The following is a 19886-nucleotide window of genomic DNA, read 5'->3' as shown; positions in this document are numbered from 1 at the left end:
TGATGTGTCTCAGGTGTATTGGGTTTATCTAGTTGTCATGATGATGATGTGTCTCAGGTGTATTGGGTTTATCTAGTTGTCATGATGATGATGATGATGTGTCTCAGGTGTATTGGGTTTATCTAGTTGTCATGATGATGTGTTTCAGGTGTATTGGGTTTATCTAGTTGTCATGATGATGTGTCTCAGGTGTATTGGGTTTATCTAGTTGTCATGGTGATGTGTTTCAGGTGTGTTGGGTTTATCTAGTTGTGATGATGATGTGTCTCAGATGTATTGGGTTTATCTAGTTGTCATGATGATGTGTCTCAGGTGTATTGGGTTTATCTAGTTGTCATGATGATGTGTCTCAGGTGTATTGGGTTTATCTAGTTGTCATGATGATGTGTCTCAGGTGTATTGGGTTTATCTAGTTGTCATGATGATGTGTGGGTTTATCTAGTTGTCATGATGATGTGTCTCAGGTGTATTGGGTTTATCTAGTTGTCATGATGATGTGTCTAGTTGTCATGATGATGTGTCTCAGGTGTATTGGGTTTATCTAGTTGTCATGATGATGTGTCTCAGGTGTATTGGGTTTATCTAGTTGTCATGATGATGTGTCTCAGGTGTATTGGGTTTATCTAGTTGTCATGATGATGTGTATTGGGTTTATCTAGTTGTCATGATGATGTGTCTCAGGTGTATTGGGTTTATCTAGTTGTCATGATGATGTGTCTCAGGTGTATTGGGTTTATCTAGTTGTCATGATGATGTGTCTCAGGTGTATTGGGTTTATCTAGTTGTCATGATGATGTGTCTCAGGTGTATTGGGTTTATCTAGTTGTCATGATGATGTGTCTCAGGTGTATTGGGTTTATCTAGTTGTCATGATGATGTGTCTCAGGTGTATTGGGTTTATCTAGTTGTCATGATGAGTCTCGGGTGTATTGGGTTTATCTAGTTGTCATGATGATGTGTCTCAGGTGTATTGGGTTTATCTAGTTGTCATGATGAGTCTCAGGTGTATTGGGTTTATCTAGTTGTCATGATGATGTGTCTCAGGTGTATTGGGTTTATCTAGTTGTCATGATGATGTGTCTCAGGTGTATTGGGTTTATCTAGTTGTCATGATGATGTGTCTCAGGTGTATTGGGTTTATCTAGTTGTCATGATAATGTGTCTCAGGTGTATTGGGTTTATCTAGTTGTGATGATGATGATGATGTCTCAGATGTATTGGGTTTATCTAGTTGTGATGATGATGATGTGTCTCAGGTGTATTGGGTTTATCTAGTTGTGATGATGATGTGTCTCAGATGTATTGGGTTTATCTAGTTGTGATGATGATGATGTGTCTCAGATGTATTGGGTTTATCTAGTTGTGATGATGATGATGTGTCTCAGATGTATTGGATTTATCTAGTTGTGATGATGATGATGATGATGTCTCAGATGTATTGGATTTATCTAGTTGTTATGATGATGATGTGTCTCAGATGTATTGGGTTTATCTAGTTGTGATGATAATGTGTCTCAGATGTATTGGATTTATCTAGTTGTGATGATAATGTGTCTCAGATGTATTGGATTTATCTAGTTGTGATGATGATAATGTGTCTCAGGTGTATTGGGTTTATCTAGTTGTCATGATGATGATGATGATGTGTCTCAGGTGTATTGGGTTTATCTAGTTGTCATGATGATGATGTGTCTCAGGTGTATTGGGTTTATCTAGTTGTCATGATGATGATGATGATGTGTCTCAGGTGTATTGGGTTTATCTAGTTGTCATGATGATGATGATGATGATGATGTGTCTCAGGTGTATTGGGTTTATTTAGTTGTCATGATGATGTGTTTCAGGTGTATTGGGTTTATCTAGTTGTCATGATGATGTGTTTCAGGTGTATTGGGTTTATCTAGTTGTCATGATGATGTGTCTCAGGTGTATTGGGTTTATCTAGTTGTCATGATGATGTGTCTCAGGTGTATTGGGTTTATCTAGTTGTTATGATGATGATGTGTCTCAGGTGTATTGGGTTTATCTAGTTGTCATGATGAATGTGTCTCAGGTGTATTGGGTTTATCTAGTTGTCATGATGATGTGTCTCAGGTGTATTGGGTTTATCTAGTTGTTATGATGATGATGTGTCTCAGGTGTATTGGGTTTATCTAGTTGTCATGATAATGTGTCTCAGGTGTATTGGGTTTATCTAGTTGTCATGATAATGTGTCTCAGATGTATTGGGTTTATCTAGTTGTCATGATAATGTGTCTCAGGTGTATTGGGTTTATCTAGTTGTCATGATAATGTGTCTCAGGTGTATTGGGTTTATCTAGTTGTCATGATGATGTGTCTCAGGTGTATTGGGTTTATCTAGTTGTCATGATGATGTGTCTCAGGTGTATTGGGTTTATCTAGTTGTCATGATGATGTGTCTCAGGTGTATTGGGTTTATCTAGTTGTCATGATGATGTGTCTCAGGTGTATTGGGTTTATCTAGTTGTCATGATGATGTGTCTCAGGTGTATTGGGTTTATCTAGTTGTCATGATGATGTGTTTCAGGTTTATCTAGTTGTCATGATGATGTGTCTCAGGTGTATTGGGTTTATCTAGTTGTCATGATGATGTGTCTCAGGTGTATTGGGTTTATCTAGTTGTCATGATGATGTGTCTCAGGTGTATTGGGTTTATCTAGTTGTCATGATGATGTGTCTCAGGTGTATTGGGTTTATCTAGTTGTCATGATGATGTGTCTCAGGTGTATTGGGTTTATCTAGTTGTCATGATGATGTGTCTCAGGTGTATGTTTATCTAGTTGTCATGATATGTGTCTAGTTGTTTATCTAGTTGTCATGATGATGTGTCTCAGGTGTATTGGGTTTATCTCAGTTGTCTAGTTGTCATGATGATGTCTCAGGTGTATTGGGTTTATCTAGTTGTCATGATGATGTGTTTCAGGTGTATTGGGTTTATCTAGTTGTCATGATGATGATGTGTCTCAGATGATGTGGTGTATTGGGTTTATCTAGTTGTCATGATGATGTGTCTCAGATGTATTGGGTTTATCTAGTTGTAATGATGATGTGTCTCAGATGTATTGGGTTTATCTAGTTGTTATGATGATGTGTCTCAGATGTATTGGGTTTATCTAGTTGTCATGATGATGTGTGTCAAATGTATTGGGTTTATCTAGTTGTTATGATGATGATGTGTCTCAGATGTGTCTCAAATGTATTGGGTTTATCTAGTTGTAATGATGATGTGTCTCAGATGTATTGGGTTTATCTAGTTGTAATGATGATGTGTCTCAGATGTATTGGGTTTATCTAGTTGTTATGATGATGATGTGTCTCAGATGTGTCTCAAATGTATTGGGTTTATCTAGTTGTTATGATGATGATGTGTCTCAGATGTGTCTCAAATGTATTGGGTTTATCTAGTTGTAATGATGATGTGTCTCAGATGTGTCTCAGATGTATTGGGTTTATCTAGTTGTTATGATGATGATGTGTCTCAGATGTGTCTCAAATGTATTGGGTTTATCTAGTTGTGATGATGATGATGATGTGTCTCAGATGTATTGGGTTTATCTAGTTGTTATGATGATGATGTGTCTCAGATGTATTGGATTTATCTAGTTGTGATGATGATGATGATGTGTCTCAGATGTATTGGATTTATCTAGTTGTTATGATGATGATGTGTCTCAGATGTATTGGGTTTATCTAGTTGTGATGATAATGTGTCTCAGATGTATTGGATTTATCTAGTTGTGATGATGATAATGTGTCTCAGATGTATTGGGTTTATCTAGTTGTGATGATGATGTGTTTCAGGTGTATTGGGTTTATCTAGTTGTGATGATGATGTGTCTCAGGTGTATTGGGTTTATCTAGTTGTCATGATGATGATGTGTCTCAGATGTTTATCTAGTCTCAAATCTAGTATTGGGTTTATCTAGTTGTGATGATGATGTGTTTCAGGTGTATTGGGTTTATCTAGTTGTCATGATGATGTGTTTCAGGTGTGTTGGGTTTATCTAGTTGTGATGATGATGTGTCTCAGATGTATTGGGTTTATCTAGTTGTGATGATGATGTGTCTCAGGTGTATTGGGTTTATCTAGTTGTTATGATGATGATGTGTCTCAGATGTGTCTCAAATGTATTGGGTTTATCTAGTTGTGATGATGATGTGTTTCAGGTGTATTGGGTTTATCTAGTTGTCATGATGATGTGTTTCAGGTGTATTGGGTTTATCTAGTTGTCATGATGATGTGTTTCAGGTGTGTTGGGTTTATCTAGTTGTGATGATGATGTGTCTCAGATGTATTGGGTTTATCTAGTTGTGATGATGATGTGTCTCAAATGTATTGGGTTTATCTAGTTGTTATGATGATGATGTGTCTCAGATGTGTCTCAAATGTATTGGGTTTATCTAGTTGTGATGATGATGTGTTTCAGGTGTGTCTCAAATGTATTGGGTTTATCTAGTTGTGATGATGATGTGTCTCAAATGTATTGGGTTTATCTAGTTGTTATGATGATGATGTGTCTCAGATGTGTCTCAGATGTATTGGGTTTATCTAGTTGTGATGATGATGTGTCTCAAATGTATTGGGTTTATCTAGTTGTTATGATGATGATGTGTCTCAGATGTATTGGGTTTATCTAGTTGTCATGATGATGTGTCTCAGGTGTATTGGGTTTATCTAGTTGTCATGATGATGTGTCTCAGGTGTATTGGGTTTATCTAGTTGTCATGATGATGTGTCTCAGGTGTATTGGGTTTATCTAGTTGTCATGATGATGTGTCTCAGGTGTATTGGGTTTATCTAGTTGTCATGATGATGATGTGTCTCAGGTGTATTGGGTTTATCTAGTTGTCATGATAATGTGTCTCAGGTGTATTGGGTTTATCTAGTTGTCATGATGATGTGTATTGGGTTTATCTAGTTGTCATGATGATGTGTATTGGGTTTATCTAGTTGTCATGATAATGTGTCTCAGGTGTATTGGGTTTATCTAGTTGTCATGATGATGTGTCTCAGGTGTATTGGGTTTATCTAGTTGTCATGATGATGTGTCTCAGGTGTATTGGGTTTATCTAGTTGTCATGATGATGTGTCTCAGGTGTATTGGGTTTATCTAGTTGTCATGATGATGTGTCTCAGGTGTATTGGGTTTATCTAGTTGTCATGATGATGTGTCTCAGGTGTATTGGGTTTATCTAGTTGTCATGATGATGTGTCTCAGGTGTATTGGGTTTATCTAGTTGTCATGATGATGTGTCTCAGGTGTATTGGGTTTATCTAGTTGTCATGATGATGTGTCTCAGGTGTATTGGGTTTATCTAGTTGTCATGATGATGTGTCTCAGGTGTATTGGGTTTATCTAGTTGTCATGATAATGTGTCTCAGGTGTATTGGGTTTATCTAGTTGTCATGATGATGTGTTTCAGATGTATTGGGTTTATCTAGTTGTCATGATAATGTGTTTCAGGTGTATTGGGTTTATCTAGTTGTTATGATGATGATGTGTCTCAGATGTGTCTCAAATGTATTGGGTTTATCTAGTTGTAATGATGATGTGTCTCAGATGTATTGGGTTTATCTAGTTGTAATGATGATGTGTCTCAAATGTATTGGGTTTATCTAGTTGTAATGATGATGTGTCTCAGATGTATTGGGTTTATCTAGTTGTTATGATGATGATGTGTCTCAGATGTGTCTCAAATGTATTGGGTTTATCTAGTTGTTATGATGATGATGTGTCTCAGATGTGTCTCATGTGGGTTTATCTAGTTGTAATGATGATGTGTCTCAGATGTATTGGGTTTATCTAGTTGTAATGATGATGTGTCTCAGATGTATTGGGTTTATCTAGTTGTTATGATGATGATGTGTCTCAGATGTGTCTCAGATGTATTGGGTTTATCTAGTTGTTATGATGATGATGTGTCTCAGATGTGTCTCAAATGTATTGGGTTTATCTAGTTGTGATGATGATGATGATGTGTCTCAGATGTATTGGGTTTATCTAGTTGTTATGATGATGATGTGTCTCAGATGTATTGGATTTATCTAGTTGTGATGATGATGATGATGTGTCTCAGATGTATTGGATTTATCTAGTTGTTATGATGATGATGTGTCTCAGATGTATTGGGTTTATCTAGTTGTGATGATAATGTGTCTCAGATGTATTGGATTTATCTAGTTGTGATGATGATAATGTGGCTCAGATGTATTGGATTTATCTAGTTGTGATGATGATGTGTCTCAGATGTATTGGATTTATCTAGTTGTGATGATGATGTGTCTCAAATGTATTGGGTTTATCTAGTTGTTATGATGATGATGTGTCTCAGATGTGTCTCAAATGTATTGGGTTTATCTAGTTGTGATGATGATGTGTTTCAGGTGTATTGGGTTTATCTAGTTGTCATGATGATGTGTTTCAGGTGTGTTGGGTTTATCTAGTTGTGATGATGATGTGTCTCAGATGTATTGGGTTTATCTAGTTGTCATGATGATGTGTCTCAGGTGTATTGGGTTTATCTAGTTGTTATGATGATGATGTGTCTCAGGTGTATTGGGTTTATCTAGTTGTCATGATGATGTGTTTCAGGTTTATCTAGTTGTCATGATGATGTGTTTCAGGTTTATCTAGTTGTCATGATGATGTGTCTCAGGTGTATTGGGTTTATCTAGTTGTGATGATGATGTGTCTCAAATGTATTGGGTTTATCTAGTTGTTATGATGATGATGTGTCTCAGATGTGTCTCAAATGTATTGGGTTTATCTAGTTGTCATGATGATGTGTTTCAGGTGTGTCTCAAATGTATTGGGTTTATCTAGTTGTGATGATGATGTGTTCAAATGTATTGGGTTTATCTAGTTGTCATGATGATGATGTCTCAGATGTGTTTATCTAGTTGTGATGATATGTGGGTTTATCTAGTTGTGATGATGATGTGTGTCTCAGGTATTGGGTTTATCTAGTTGTTATGATGATGATGTGTCTCAGATGTGTCTCAAATGTATTGGGTTTATCTAGTTGTCATGATGATGTGTTTCAGGTTTATCTAGTTGTCATGATGATGATGTGTCTCAGGTGTATTGGGTTTATCTAGTTGTCATGATGATGTGTCTCAGGTGTATTGGGTTTATCTAGTTGTCATGATGATGTGTCTCAGGTGTATTGGGTTTATCTAGTTGTCATGATGATGTGTCTCAGGTGTATTGGGTTTATCTAGTTGTCATGATGATGTGTCTCAGGTGTATTGGGTTTATCTAGTTGTCATGATGATGTGTCTCAGGTGTTTATCTAGTTGTCATTGGGTTTATCTAGTTGTCATGATGATGTGTCTCAGGTGTATTGGGTTTATCTAGTTGTCATGATGATGTGTCTCAGGTGTATTGGGTTTATCTAGTTGTCATGATGATGTGTCTCAGGTGTATTGGGTTTATCTAGTTGTCATGATGATGTGTCTCATGTTTATCTAGTTGTCATGATGTGGGTTTATCTAGTTGTCATGATATGTGTCTCAGGTTTATCTAGTTGTCATGATGATGTGTGATCTCAGGTGTATTGGGTTTATCTAGTTGTCATGATGATGTGTCTCAGGTGTATTGGGTTTATCTCAGGTGTATTGGGTTTATCTAGTTGTCATGATGATGTGTCTCAGGTGTATTGGGTTTATCTAGTCATGATGATGTGTCTCAGGTGTATTGGGTTTATCTAGTTGTCATGATGATGTGTCTCAGGTGTATTGGGTTTATCTAGTTGTCATGATGATGTGTCTCAGGTGTATTGGGTTTATCTAGTTGTCATGATGATGTGTCTCAGGTGTATTGGGTTTATCTAGTTGTCATGATGATGTGTCTCAGGTGTATTGGGTTTATCTAGTTGTCATGATGATGTGTCTCAGGTGTATTGGGTTTATCTAGTTGTCATGATGATGTGTCTCAGGTGTATTGGGTTTATCTAGTTGTCATGATGATGTGTCTCAGGTGTATTGGGTTTATCTTTGTCATGATGATGTAGTTGGGTTTATCTAGTTGTTATGATGATGTGTCTCAAATGTATTGGGTTTATCTAGTTGTAATGATGATGTGTCTCAAATGTATTGGGTTTATCTAGTTGTTATGATGATGATGTGTCTCAGATGTGTCTCAAATGTATTGGGTTTATCTAGTTGTTATGATGATGATGTGTCTCAGATGTGTCTCAAATGTATTGGGTTTATCTAGTTGTAATGATGATGTGTCTCAGATGTATTGGGTTTATCTAGTTGTAATGATGATGTCTCTCAGATGTATTGGGTTTATCTAGTTGTAATGATGATGTGTCTCAAATGTATTGGGTTTATCTAGTTGTAATGATGATGTGTCTCAGATGTATTGGGTTTATCTAGTTGTTATGATGATGATGTGTCTCAGATGTGTCTCAGATGTATTGGGTTTATCTAGTTGTTATGATGATGATGTGTCTCAGATGTATTGGGTTTATCTAGTTGTTATGATGATGATGTGTCTCAGATGTGTCTCAAATGTATTGGGTTTATCTAGTTGTCATGATGATGATGATGTGTCATTGGGTTTATCTAGTTGTGATGATGATGTGTCTCAGATGTATTGGGTTTATCTAGTTGTGATGATGATGTGTCTCAGGTGTATTGGGTTTATCTAGTTGTGATGATAATGTGTCTCAGGTGTATTGGGTTTATCTAGTTGTGATGATGATGATGATGTGTCTCAGATGTATTGGGTTTATCTAGTTGTGATGATGATGTGTCTCAGATGTATTGGGTTTATCTAGTTGTTATGATGATGATGTGTCTCAGATGTGTCTCAAATGTATTGGGTTTATCTAGTTGTTATGATGATGATGTGTCTCAGATGTATTGGATTTATCTAGTTGTGATGATAATGTGTCTCAGATGTATTGGGTTTATCTAGTTGTGATGATGATAATGTCTCAGATGTATTGGGTTTATCTAGTTGTCATGATGATGTGTTTCAGGTGTATTGGGTTTATCTAGTTGTCATGATGATGTGTCTCAGATGTATTGGGTTTATCTAGTTGTCATGATGATGTGTCTCAGATGTATTGGGTTTATCTAGTTGTCATGATGATGTGTTTCAGGTGTATTGGGTTTATCTAGTTGTGATGATGATGATGTGTCTCAGATGTATTGGGTTTATCTAGTTGTTGATGATGATGTGTCTCAGATGTATTGGGTTTATCTAGTTATGATGATGATGTGTCTCAGGTGTATTGGGTTTATCTAGTTGTCATGATGATGTGTCTCAGGTGTATTGGGTTTATCTAGTTGTCATGATGATGTGTCTCAGGTGTATTGGGTTTATCTAGTTGTCATGATGATGTGTCTCAGGTGTATTGGGTTTATCTAGTTGTCATGATAATGTGTCTCAGGTGTATTGGGTTTATCTAGTTGTCATGATGATGTGTTTCAGGTGTATTGGGTTTATCTAGTTGTTATGATGATGATGTGTCTCAGATGTGTCTCAAATGTATTGGGTTTATCTAGTTGTAATGATGATGTGTCTCAGATGTATTGGGTTTATCTAGTTGTTATGATGATGATGTGTCTCAGATGTGTCTCAAATGTATTGGTTTATCTAGTTGTAATGATGATGTGTCTCAGATGTATTGGGTTTATCTAGTTGTTATGATGATGATGTGTCTCAGGTGTATTGGGTTTATCTAGTTGTCATGATGATGTGTCTCAGATGTATTGGGTTTATCTAGTTGTTATGATGATGATGTGTCTCAGATGTGTCTCAAATGTATTGGGTTTATCTAGTTGTCATGATGATGATGATGTGTATTGGGTTTATCTAGTTGTGATGATGATGTGTCTCAGATGTATTGGGTTTATCTAGTTGTGATGATAATGTGTCTCAGGTGTATTGGGTTTATCTAGTTGTCATGATGATGTGTCTCAGGTGTATTGGGTTTATCTAGTTGTCATGATGATGTGTCTCAGGTGTATTGGGTTTATCTAGTTGTCATGATAATGTGTCTCAGGTGTATTGGGTTTATCTAGTTGTCATGATGATGTGTTTCAGGTTTATCTAGTTGTCATGATGATGTGTCTCAGGTGTATTGGGTTTATCTAGTTGTCATGATAATGTGTCTCAGGTGTATTGGGTTTATCTAGTTGTCATGATGATGTGTCTCAGGTGTATTGGGTTTATCTAGTTGTCATGATGATGTGTCTCAGGTGTATTGGGTTTATCTAGTTGTCATGATATGTGTCTCAGGTGTATTGGGTTTATCTAGTTGTCATGATGATGTGTCTCAGGTGTATTGGGTTTATCTAGTTGTCATGATGATGTGTCTCAGGTGTATTTTTATCTAGTTGTCATGATAATGTGTCTCAGGTGTATTGGGTTTATCTAGTTGTCATGATGATGTGTCTCAGGTGTATTGGGTTTATCTAGTTGTCATGATGATGTGTCTCAGGTGTATTGGGTTTATCTAGTTGTCATGATGATGTGTCTCAGGTGTATTGGGTTTATCTAGTTGTCATGATGATGTGTCTCAGGTGTATTGGGTTTATCTAGTTGTCATGATGATGTGTCTCAGGTGTATTGGGTTTATCTAGTTGTCATGATGATGTGTCTCAGGTGTATTGGGTTTATCTAGTTGTCATGATGATGTGTCTCAGGTGTATTGGGTTTATCTAGTTGTATTGGGTTTATCTAGTTGTCATGATGATGTGTCTCAGGTGTATTGGGTTTATCTAGTTGTCATGATGATGTGTCTCAGATGTATTGGGTTTATCTAGTTGTCATGATGATGTGTCTCAGGTGTATTGGGTTTATCTAGTTGTCATGATGATGTGTTTCAGGTGTATTGGGTTTATCTAGTTGTTATGATGATGTGTCTCAGATGTGTCTCAAATGTATTGGGTTTATCTAGTTGTAATGATGATGTATCTCAAATGTATTGGGTTTATCTAGTTGTTATGATGATGATGTGTCTCAGATGTGTCTCAAATGTATTGGGTTTATCTAGTTGTTATGATGATGATGTGTCTCAGATGTGTCTCAAATGTATTGGGTTTATCTAGTTGTAATGATGATGTGTCTCAGATGTATTGGGTTTATCTAGTTGTAATGATGATGATGTGTCTCAGATGTGTCTCAAATGTATTGGGTTTATCTAGTTGTAATGATGATGTGTCTCAAATGTATTGGGTTTATCTAGTTGTAATGATGATGTGTCTCAGATGTATTGGGTTTATCTAGTTGTTATGATGATGATGTGTCTCAGATGTGTCTCAGATGTATTGGGTTTATCTAGTTGTTATGATGATGATGTGTCTCAGATTTATTGGGTTTATCTAGTTGTTATGATGATGATGTGTCTCAGATGTGTCTCAAATGTATTGGGTTTATCTAGTTGTCATGATGATGATGATGTGTATTGGGTTTATCTAGTTGTGATGATGATGTGTCTCAGATGTATTGGGTTTATCTAGTTGTGATGATGATGTGTCTCAGGTGTATTGGGTTTATCTAGTTGTGATGATAATGTGTCTCAGGTGTATTGGGTTTATCTAGTTGTGATGATGATGATGATGTGTCTCAGATGTATTGGATTTATCTAGTTGTGATGATGATGTGTCTCAAATGTATTGGGTTTATCTAGTTGTTATGATGATGATGTGTCTCAGATGTGTCTCAAATGTATTGGGTTTATCTAGTTGTTATGATGATAATGTGTCTCAGATGTATTGGATTTATCTAGTTGTGATGATAATGTGTCTCAGATGTATTGGATTTATCTAGTTGTGATGATGATAATGTGTCTCAGATGTATTGGGTTTATCTAGTTGTCATGATGATGTGTTTCAGGTGTATTGGGTTTATCTAGTTGTCATGATGATGTGTCTCAGATGTATTGGGTTTATCTAGTTGTCATGATGATGTGTCTCAGATGTATTGGGTTTATCTAGTTGTCATGATGATGTGTTTCAGGTGTGTTGGGTTTATCTAGTTGTGATGATGATGTGTCTCAGATGTATTGGGTTTATCTAGTTGTGGTGATGATGATGTGTCTCAGATGTATTGGGTTTATCTAGTTATGATGATGATGTGTCTCAGGTGTATTGGGTTTATCTAGTTGTCATGATGATGTGTCTCAGGTGTATTGGGTTTATCTAGTTGTCATGATGATGTGTCTCAGGTGTATTGGGTTTATCTAGTTGTCATGATGATGTGTCTCAGGTCTATTGGGTTTATCTAGTTGTCATGATAATGTGTCTCAGGTGTATTGGGTTTATCTAGTTGTCATGATGATGTGTTTCAGGTGTATTGGGTTTATCTAGTTGTTATGATGATGATGTGTCTCAGATGTGTCTCAAATGTATTGGGTTTATCTAGTTGTAATGATGATGTGTCTCAGATGTATTGGGTTTATCTAGTTGTTATGATGATGATGTGTCTCAGATGTGTCTCAAATGTATTGGGTTTATCTAGTTGTAATGATGATGTGTCTCAGATGTATTGGGTTTATCTAGTTGTTATGATGATGATGTGTCTCAGATGTGTCTCAAATGTATTGGGTTTATCTAGTTGTCATGATGATGTGTCTCAGATGTATTGGGTTTATCTAGTTGTTATGATGATGATGTGTCTCAGATGTGTCTCAAATGTATTGGGTTTATCTAGTTGTCATGATGATGATGATGTGTATTGGGTTTATCTAGTTGTGATGATGATGTGTCTCAGATGTATTGGGTTTATCTAGTTGTGATGATAATGTGTCTCAGGTGTATTGGGTTTATCTAGTTGTGATGATGATGATGTCTCAGATGTATTGGGTTTATTTAGTTGTGATGGTGATGTGTCTCAGGTGTATTGGGTTTATCTAGTTGTGATGATAATGTGTCTCAGATGTATTGGGTTTATCTAGTTGTGATGATGATGATGTGTCTCAGATGTATTGGGTTTATCTAGTTGTGATGATAATGTGTCTCAGATGTATTGGGTTTATCTAGTTGTGATGATGATGATGATGTCTCAGATGTATTGGGTTTATTTAGTTGTGATGGTGATGTGTCTCAGGTGTATTGGGTTTATCTAGTTGTGATGATAATGTGTCTCAGATGTATTGGGTTTATCTAGTTGTGATGATGATGATGTGTCTCAGATGTATTGGATTTATCTAGTTGTGATGATGATGATGTGTCTCAGATGTGTCTCAGATGTATTGGATTTATCTAGTTGTGATGATGATGATGATGTGTCTCAGATGTATTGGATTTATCTAGTTGTGATGATGATGATGTGTCTCAGATGTATTGGATTTATCTAGTTGTTATGATGATGATGTGTCTCGGATGTATTGGGTTTATCTAGTTGTGATGATGATGTGTCTCGGATGTATTGGGTTTATCTAGTTGTGATGATAATGTGTCTCAGATGTATTGGATTTATCTAGTTGTGATGATGTGTCTCAGATGTATTGGATTTATCTAGTTGTTATGATGATGATGTGTCTCAGATGTATTGGGTTTATCTAGTTGTGATGATGATGATGTGTCTCAGAAGTATTGGGTTTATCTAGTTGTGATGATAATGTCTCTCAGATGTATTGGGTTTATCTAGTTGTGATGATAATGTGTCTCGGATGTATTGGGTTTATCTAGTTGTGATGATGATGTGTCTCGGATGTATTGGGTTTATCTAGTTGTGATGATAATGTGTGTCAGATGTATTGGGTTTATCTAGTTGTGATGATAATGTGTGTCAGATGTATTGGGTTTATCTAGTTGTGATGATAATGTGTGTCAGATGTATTGGGTTTATCTAGTTGTTATGATGATGATGTGTCTCAGATGTGTCTCAAATGTATTGGGTTTATCTAGTTGTTATGATGATGATGTGTCTCAGATGTGTCTCAAATGTATTGGGTTTATCTAGTTGTAATGATGATGTGTCTCAGATGTATTGGATTTATCTAGTTGTGATGATGATAATGTGTCTCAGATGTATTGGGTTTATCTAGTTGTGATGATAATGTGTCTCAGATGTATTGGGTTTATCTAGTTGTGATGATGATAATGTGTCTCAGATGTATTGGGTTTATCTAGTTGTGATGATAATGTGTCTCAGATGTATTGGGTTTATCTAGTTGTTATGATAATGTGTCTCAGATGTATTGGATTTATCTAGTTGTGATGATGATAATGTGTCTCAGATGTATTGGGTTTATCTAGTTGTGATGATAATGTGTCTCAGATGTATTGGGTTTATCTAGTTGTGATGATGATGATGTGTCTCAGATGTGTCTCAAATGTATTGGGTTTATCTAGTTGTTATGATGATGATGTGTCTCAGATGTATTGGGTTTATCTAGTTGTTATGATGATGATGTGTCTCAGATGTGTCTCAAATGTATTGGGTTTATCTAGTTGTAATGATGATGTGTCTCAGATGTATTGGGTTTATCTAGTTGTTATGATGATGATGTGTCTCAGATGTGTCTCAAATGTATTGGGTTTATCTAGTTGTTATGATGATGATGTGTCTCAGATGTGTCTCAAATGTATTGGGTTTATCTAGTTGTAATGATGATGTGTCTCAGATGTATTGGGTTTATCTAGTTGTTATGATGATGATGTGTCTCAAATGTATTGGGTTTATCTAGTTGTAATGATGATGTGTCTCAGATGTATTGGGTTTATCTAGTTGTTATGATGATGATGTGTCTCAGATGTGTCTCAAATGTATTGGGTTTATCTAGTTGTGATGATGATGATGTGTCTCAGATGTATTGGGTTTATCTAGTTGTGATGATGATGATGTGTCTCAGATGTATTGGGTTTATCTAGTTGTGATGATGATGATGTGTCTCAGATGTGTCTCAAATGTATTGGGTTTATCTAGTTGTGATGATGATGATGTGTCTCAGATGTATTGGGTTTATCTAGTTGTGATGATGATGATGTGTCTCAGATGTGTCTCAAATGTATTGGGTTTATCTAGTTGTGATGATGATGATGTGTCTCAGATGTATTGGGTTTATCTAGTTGTGATGATGATGATGTGTCTCAGAAGTATTGGGTTTATCTAGTTGTGATGATAATGTGTCTCAGATGTATTCGGTTTATCTAGTTGTGATGATAATGTGTCTCGGATGTATTGGGTTTATCTAGTTGTGATGATGATGTGTCTCGGATGTATTGGGTTTATCTAGTTGTGATGATGATGTGTCTCGGATGTATTGGGTTTATCTAGTTGTGATGATGATGTGTCTCGGATGTATTGGGTTTATCTAGTTGTGATGATAATGTGTCTCAGATGTATTGGGTTTATCTAGTTGTGATGATAATGTGTCTCAGATGTATTGGATTTGTCTAGTTGTGATGATGATGATGTGTCTCAGATGTATTGGGTTCATCTAGTTGTGATGATGATGATGTGTCTCAGATGTATTGGGTTTATCTAGTTGATATGATGATGATGTGTCTCAGATGTATTGGGTTTATCTAGTTATGATGATGTGTCTCAGATGTATTGGGTTTATCTAAATCAAATCAAATCAAATTTTATTTGTCACACACATGGTTAGCAGATGTTAATGCGAGTGTAGCGAAATGCTTGTGCTTCTAGTTCCGACAATGCAGTAATAACCAACAAGTAATCTAACTAACAATTCCAAAACTACTGTCTTATACACAGTGTAAGGGGATAAAGAATATGTACATAAGGATATATGAATGAGTGATGGTACAGGGCAGCATACAGTAGATGGTATCGAGTACAGTATATACATATGAGATGAGTATGTAGACAAAGTAAACAGTGGCATAGGTAAAGTGGCTAGTGATACATGTATTACATAAGGATGCAGTCGATGATATAGAGTACAGTATATGCGTATGCATATGAGATGAATAATGTAGGGTAAGTAACATTATATAAGGTAGCATTGTTTAAAGTGGATGGTGATATATTTACATCATTTCCCATCAATTACCATTATTAAAGTGGCTGTATTTGGGTCAATGTCAGTGTGTTGGCAGCAGCCACTCAATGTTAGTGGTGGCTGTTTAACAGTCTGATGGCCTTGGGATAGAAGCTGTTTTTCAGTCTCTCGGTCCCAGCTTTGATGCACCTGTACTGACCTCGCCTTCTGGATGATAGCGGGGTGAACAGGCAGTGGCTCGGGTGGTTGATGTCCTTGATGATCTTTATGGCCTTCCTGTGACATCGGGTGGTGTAGGTGTCCTGGAGGGCAGGTAGTTTGCCCCCGGTGATGCGTCGTGCAGACCTCACTACCCTCTGGAGAGCCTTACGGTTGAGGGCGGAGCAGTTGCCGTACCAGGCGGTGATACATCCCGCCAGGATGCTCTGGATTGTGCATCTGTAGAAGTTTGTGAGTGCTTTTGGTGACAAGCCGAATTTCTTCAGCCTCCTGAGGTTGAAGAGGAGCTGCTGCGCCTTCTTCACGACGCTGTCTGTGTGAGTGGACCAATTCAGTTTGTCTGTGATGTGTATGCCGAGGAACTTAAAACTTGCTACCCTCTCCACTACTGTTCCATCGATGTGGATAGGGGGGGTGTTCCCTCTGCTGTTTCCTGAAGTCCACAATCATCTCCTTAGTTTTGTTGACGTTGAGTGTGAGGTTATTTTCCTGACACCACACTCCGAGGGCCCTCACCTCCAGCAAATTTCTGCTTTTTTTAGCCTTTGCTTTCCTGACTGACTGCGTGTATTGGTTCCTGACTTCCCTGAACAATTGCATATCGCGGGGACTATTCGATGCTATTGCAGTCCGCCACAGGATGTTTTTGTGCTGGTCGAGGGCAGTCGGGTCTGGAGTTAACCAAGGGCTATATCTGTTCTTAGTTCTGCATTTTTTGAATGGAGCATGCTTATCTAAGATGGTGAGGAAGTTACTTTTAAAGAATGACCAGGCATCCTCAACTGACGGGATGACGTCAATATCCTTCCAGGATACCCTGGCCAGGTCGAGTAGAAAGGCCTGCTCGCAGAAGTGTTTTAGGGAGCGCTTGACAGTGATGATGGGTGGTCGTTTGACTGTGGACCCGTAGCGGATACAGGCAATTGATCGCTGAGATCCTGGTTGAAGACAGCGGAGGTGTATTTGGAGGGCCAGTTGGTCAGGATAACGTCTATGAGGGTGCCCTTGTTTACAGATTTAGGGTTGTACCTGGTGAGTTCCTTGATGATTTGTGTGAGATTGAGGGCATCTAGCTTAGATTGTTAAGCATATCCCAGTTTAGGTCACCTAACAGAACAAACTCTGAAGCTAGATGGGAGCGATCAATTCACAAATGGTGTCCAGGGCACAGCTGGGGGCTGAGGGGGGTCGGTAGCAGGCGGCAACAGTGAGACTTATTTCTGGAGAGAGTCATATTTAAGTTTGAACTGTTTGGGTATGGACCTGGAAAGTATGACAACTTTGCATGCTATCTCTGCAGTAGGCTGCAACTCCTCCCCCTTTGGCAGTTCTATCTTGACGGAAAATGTTATAGTTTGGTATGGAAATCTCAGAATTTTTGGTGGCCTTCCTAAGCCAAGATTCAGACACGGCAAGGACATCAGGGTTGGCAGAGTGTGTTAAAGCAGTGAGTAAAACAAACTTAGGGAGGAGGCTTCTGATGTTGACATGCATGAAACCAAGGCTTTTTCGATCACAGAAGTAAACAAATGAGGGTGCCTGAAAACATGCAGGGTCTGGGTTGACCTCCACATCACCCGCGGAACAGAGGAGGAGTAGTATGAGGGTGCGGCTAAAGGCTATCAAAGCTGGTCGCCTCGAGCGTTGGGGACAAAGAATAAAAGGAGCAGGTTTCTGGGCATGGTAGAATATATTCAGGGCATAATGCGCAGACAGGGGTATGGTGGGGTGCGGGTACAGCGGAGGTAAGCCCAGGCACATGATGATGTGTCTCTGTCTCTCAGGTGTATTGGGTCTATCCAGCACCTGAAGGGGAAGTATGGGCGTGGCTACAGCCTGGAATTGAAGCTGAGAGAGGAGCTGACGGGGCTCCAACAAGTGGCACTGCTCCACAAGGAGATCCGTCGAATCTTCCCTCACGCTGCAAGACAGGAGAGGTGAGTCAGAGCAGAGGTGTGTGTGTGTGTGTGTGTGTGTGTGTGTGTGTGTGTGTGTGTGTGTGTGTGTGTGTGTGTGTGTGTGTGTGTGTGTGTGTGTGTGTGTGTGTGTGTGTGTGTGTGTGTGTGTGTGTGTGTGTGTGTGTGTGTGTGTGTAATGACATGCTAAAGCCTGCTGCCCCTGTCTTGCAGCTTTGCCACCCTGATGGTTTACAAGATCCCCATGGAGGATGTCAAGTCACTGGCCAAGTCCTTCTCTCAGCTAGAGAGTGGTGAGTGTGTGTGATCACTCTCTGGCCATCTGCCTCATGTTTCATTGATCCGTTACAATTTAGGCAAAATGCATTGTGTTCTAATGTTTTCTGCTCTCCGCTTCCTCCAGCTAAGCAAGCCTTCAACTTTGAAGAGTACAACTTTTCACAATCAACCTTAGAGCAGGTAAGTACTCATTTGTGAACCTTACCTTGAAGATCATGTGATGTTACATCAACTGCAATGCAAACTCTATCCACTTCCTGACTATTTGTCTTAGCTTGTCTCTCTCTTGCTCTCTCACCCCATCTCTCAGGTCTTCATGGAGTTTGCTAAGGAGCAGGAGAACGAGGAGGAAGAGGTGGGTTCCCTCAGCACCACGTTCCAGTGGCAGCGGCTCCGCCAGGACGGCCCTGTAGCTGTCAACCACACAGACAGCATTGTGCACCAGCTCTGAGCTCCACTGGGGGGGGGGCTGTCTGTGGCCGGCACAGTCTCTGGGCTCCCATTCTCCCTGCCTACATGGCACTAACCTCGTCCCCAGCCTAAAGAGACTGGAATCGAGTTTACTATGGCACAGGCTATGCCAGCCCTGGCAATGTACTCACCCCTCACCTCACGGCTAACACCACCACCCACCACCAGCCCAAACCAATAGGACAAGATGGGCATCACAGGACGGATGGATGCCCCTATGGACATGGCCCTGGAGGCTAGCAACTATACACTCACACCGGAACTGTGTGTGTTTGGCATGGAAAGTCTCTCTGGGGCTGAGGTGTGTGAGTTGTCCGAACTACTGTGTGTTTTCTGACCTTTGCACTGACTAACCAAGGGGCCTGCTCCACTCCACCCAACCAGAATCTCCCTCTGATGACGCACTGATACGACTAATACCTACTACTTTTTTTAATAGGTTTTATTTTATTTTTTATCTGAATTCACAGCAAGTTCGTATAAATGGATATATATATTTAAGCAATAAGGCCCGAGGAGGCGTGGTATATGGCCAATATACCACGGCTAAGGGCTATTCTTATGCATGACCCATCGCGGAGTACCTGGACACAGCCCTTAGCCATGGTATAATGGCCATATACCACAAGACCCGAGGCGCCTTATTGCTATTATAAACTGGTTACCAACATAAATAGAGCAGTAAAAAATAAATGTTTTGTCATACCTGTGGTATACGGTCTGATATACCACAGCTGTCAGCCAGTCAGCATTCAGGGCTCGAACCACCCAGTTTATAAATATAGATCTTCTTATATATATATATATATATATATATACTACAGTTCAAAAGTTTGGGTTCACTGAGAAATGTCCTTGCTTTTGAAAGAAAACCTAGGCAGAGTTCCTCTGAGTGTCTGTGTTATTTTGCCCATCTTAATCTTTTATTTTTATTGGCCAGTCTGAGATATGGCTTTTTCTTTGCAACTCTGCCTAGAAGGCCAGCATCCCGGAGTCGCCTCTTCACTGTTGACGTTGAGACTGGTGTTTTGCGGGTACTATTTAATG

At 38.6% G+C, this 19886-nt stretch overlaps 1 protein-coding gene across 2 annotated transcripts in view; it reads left to right on the top strand.

The window, feature by feature from the left end:
* abca5 (ATP-binding cassette, sub-family A (ABC1), member 5) overlaps positions 1-19542 on the top strand; it is a 105819-nt gene extending 86277 nt beyond the window's left edge. For both annotated transcript variants that reach the window (XM_046354375.1, XM_046354374.1), the window contains 4 exons: positions 17958-18110; positions 18303-18382; positions 18493-18548; positions 18679-19542. In XM_046354375.1, coding sequence (XP_046210331.1) covers positions 17958-18110; positions 18303-18382; positions 18493-18548; positions 18679-18819 — 430 coding nt within the window. In that variant the 3' untranslated portion in view covers positions 18820-19542. The remainder of the gene's footprint in view (positions 1-17957; positions 18111-18302; positions 18383-18492; positions 18549-18678) is intronic.
* Positions 19543-19886: the final 344 nt, after the last annotated feature.

This window comes from Oncorhynchus gorbuscha, linkage group LG06 (assembly GCF_021184085.1).
Source record: "Oncorhynchus gorbuscha isolate QuinsamMale2020 ecotype Even-year linkage group LG06, OgorEven_v1.0, whole genome shotgun sequence".
Lineage (NCBI taxonomy): Eukaryota > Metazoa > Chordata > Actinopteri > Salmoniformes > Salmonidae > Oncorhynchus > Oncorhynchus gorbuscha.
The sequence above is the reverse complement of the archived record's forward strand: the minus strand, read 5'-3'. Positions and strand labels throughout refer to the sequence as shown.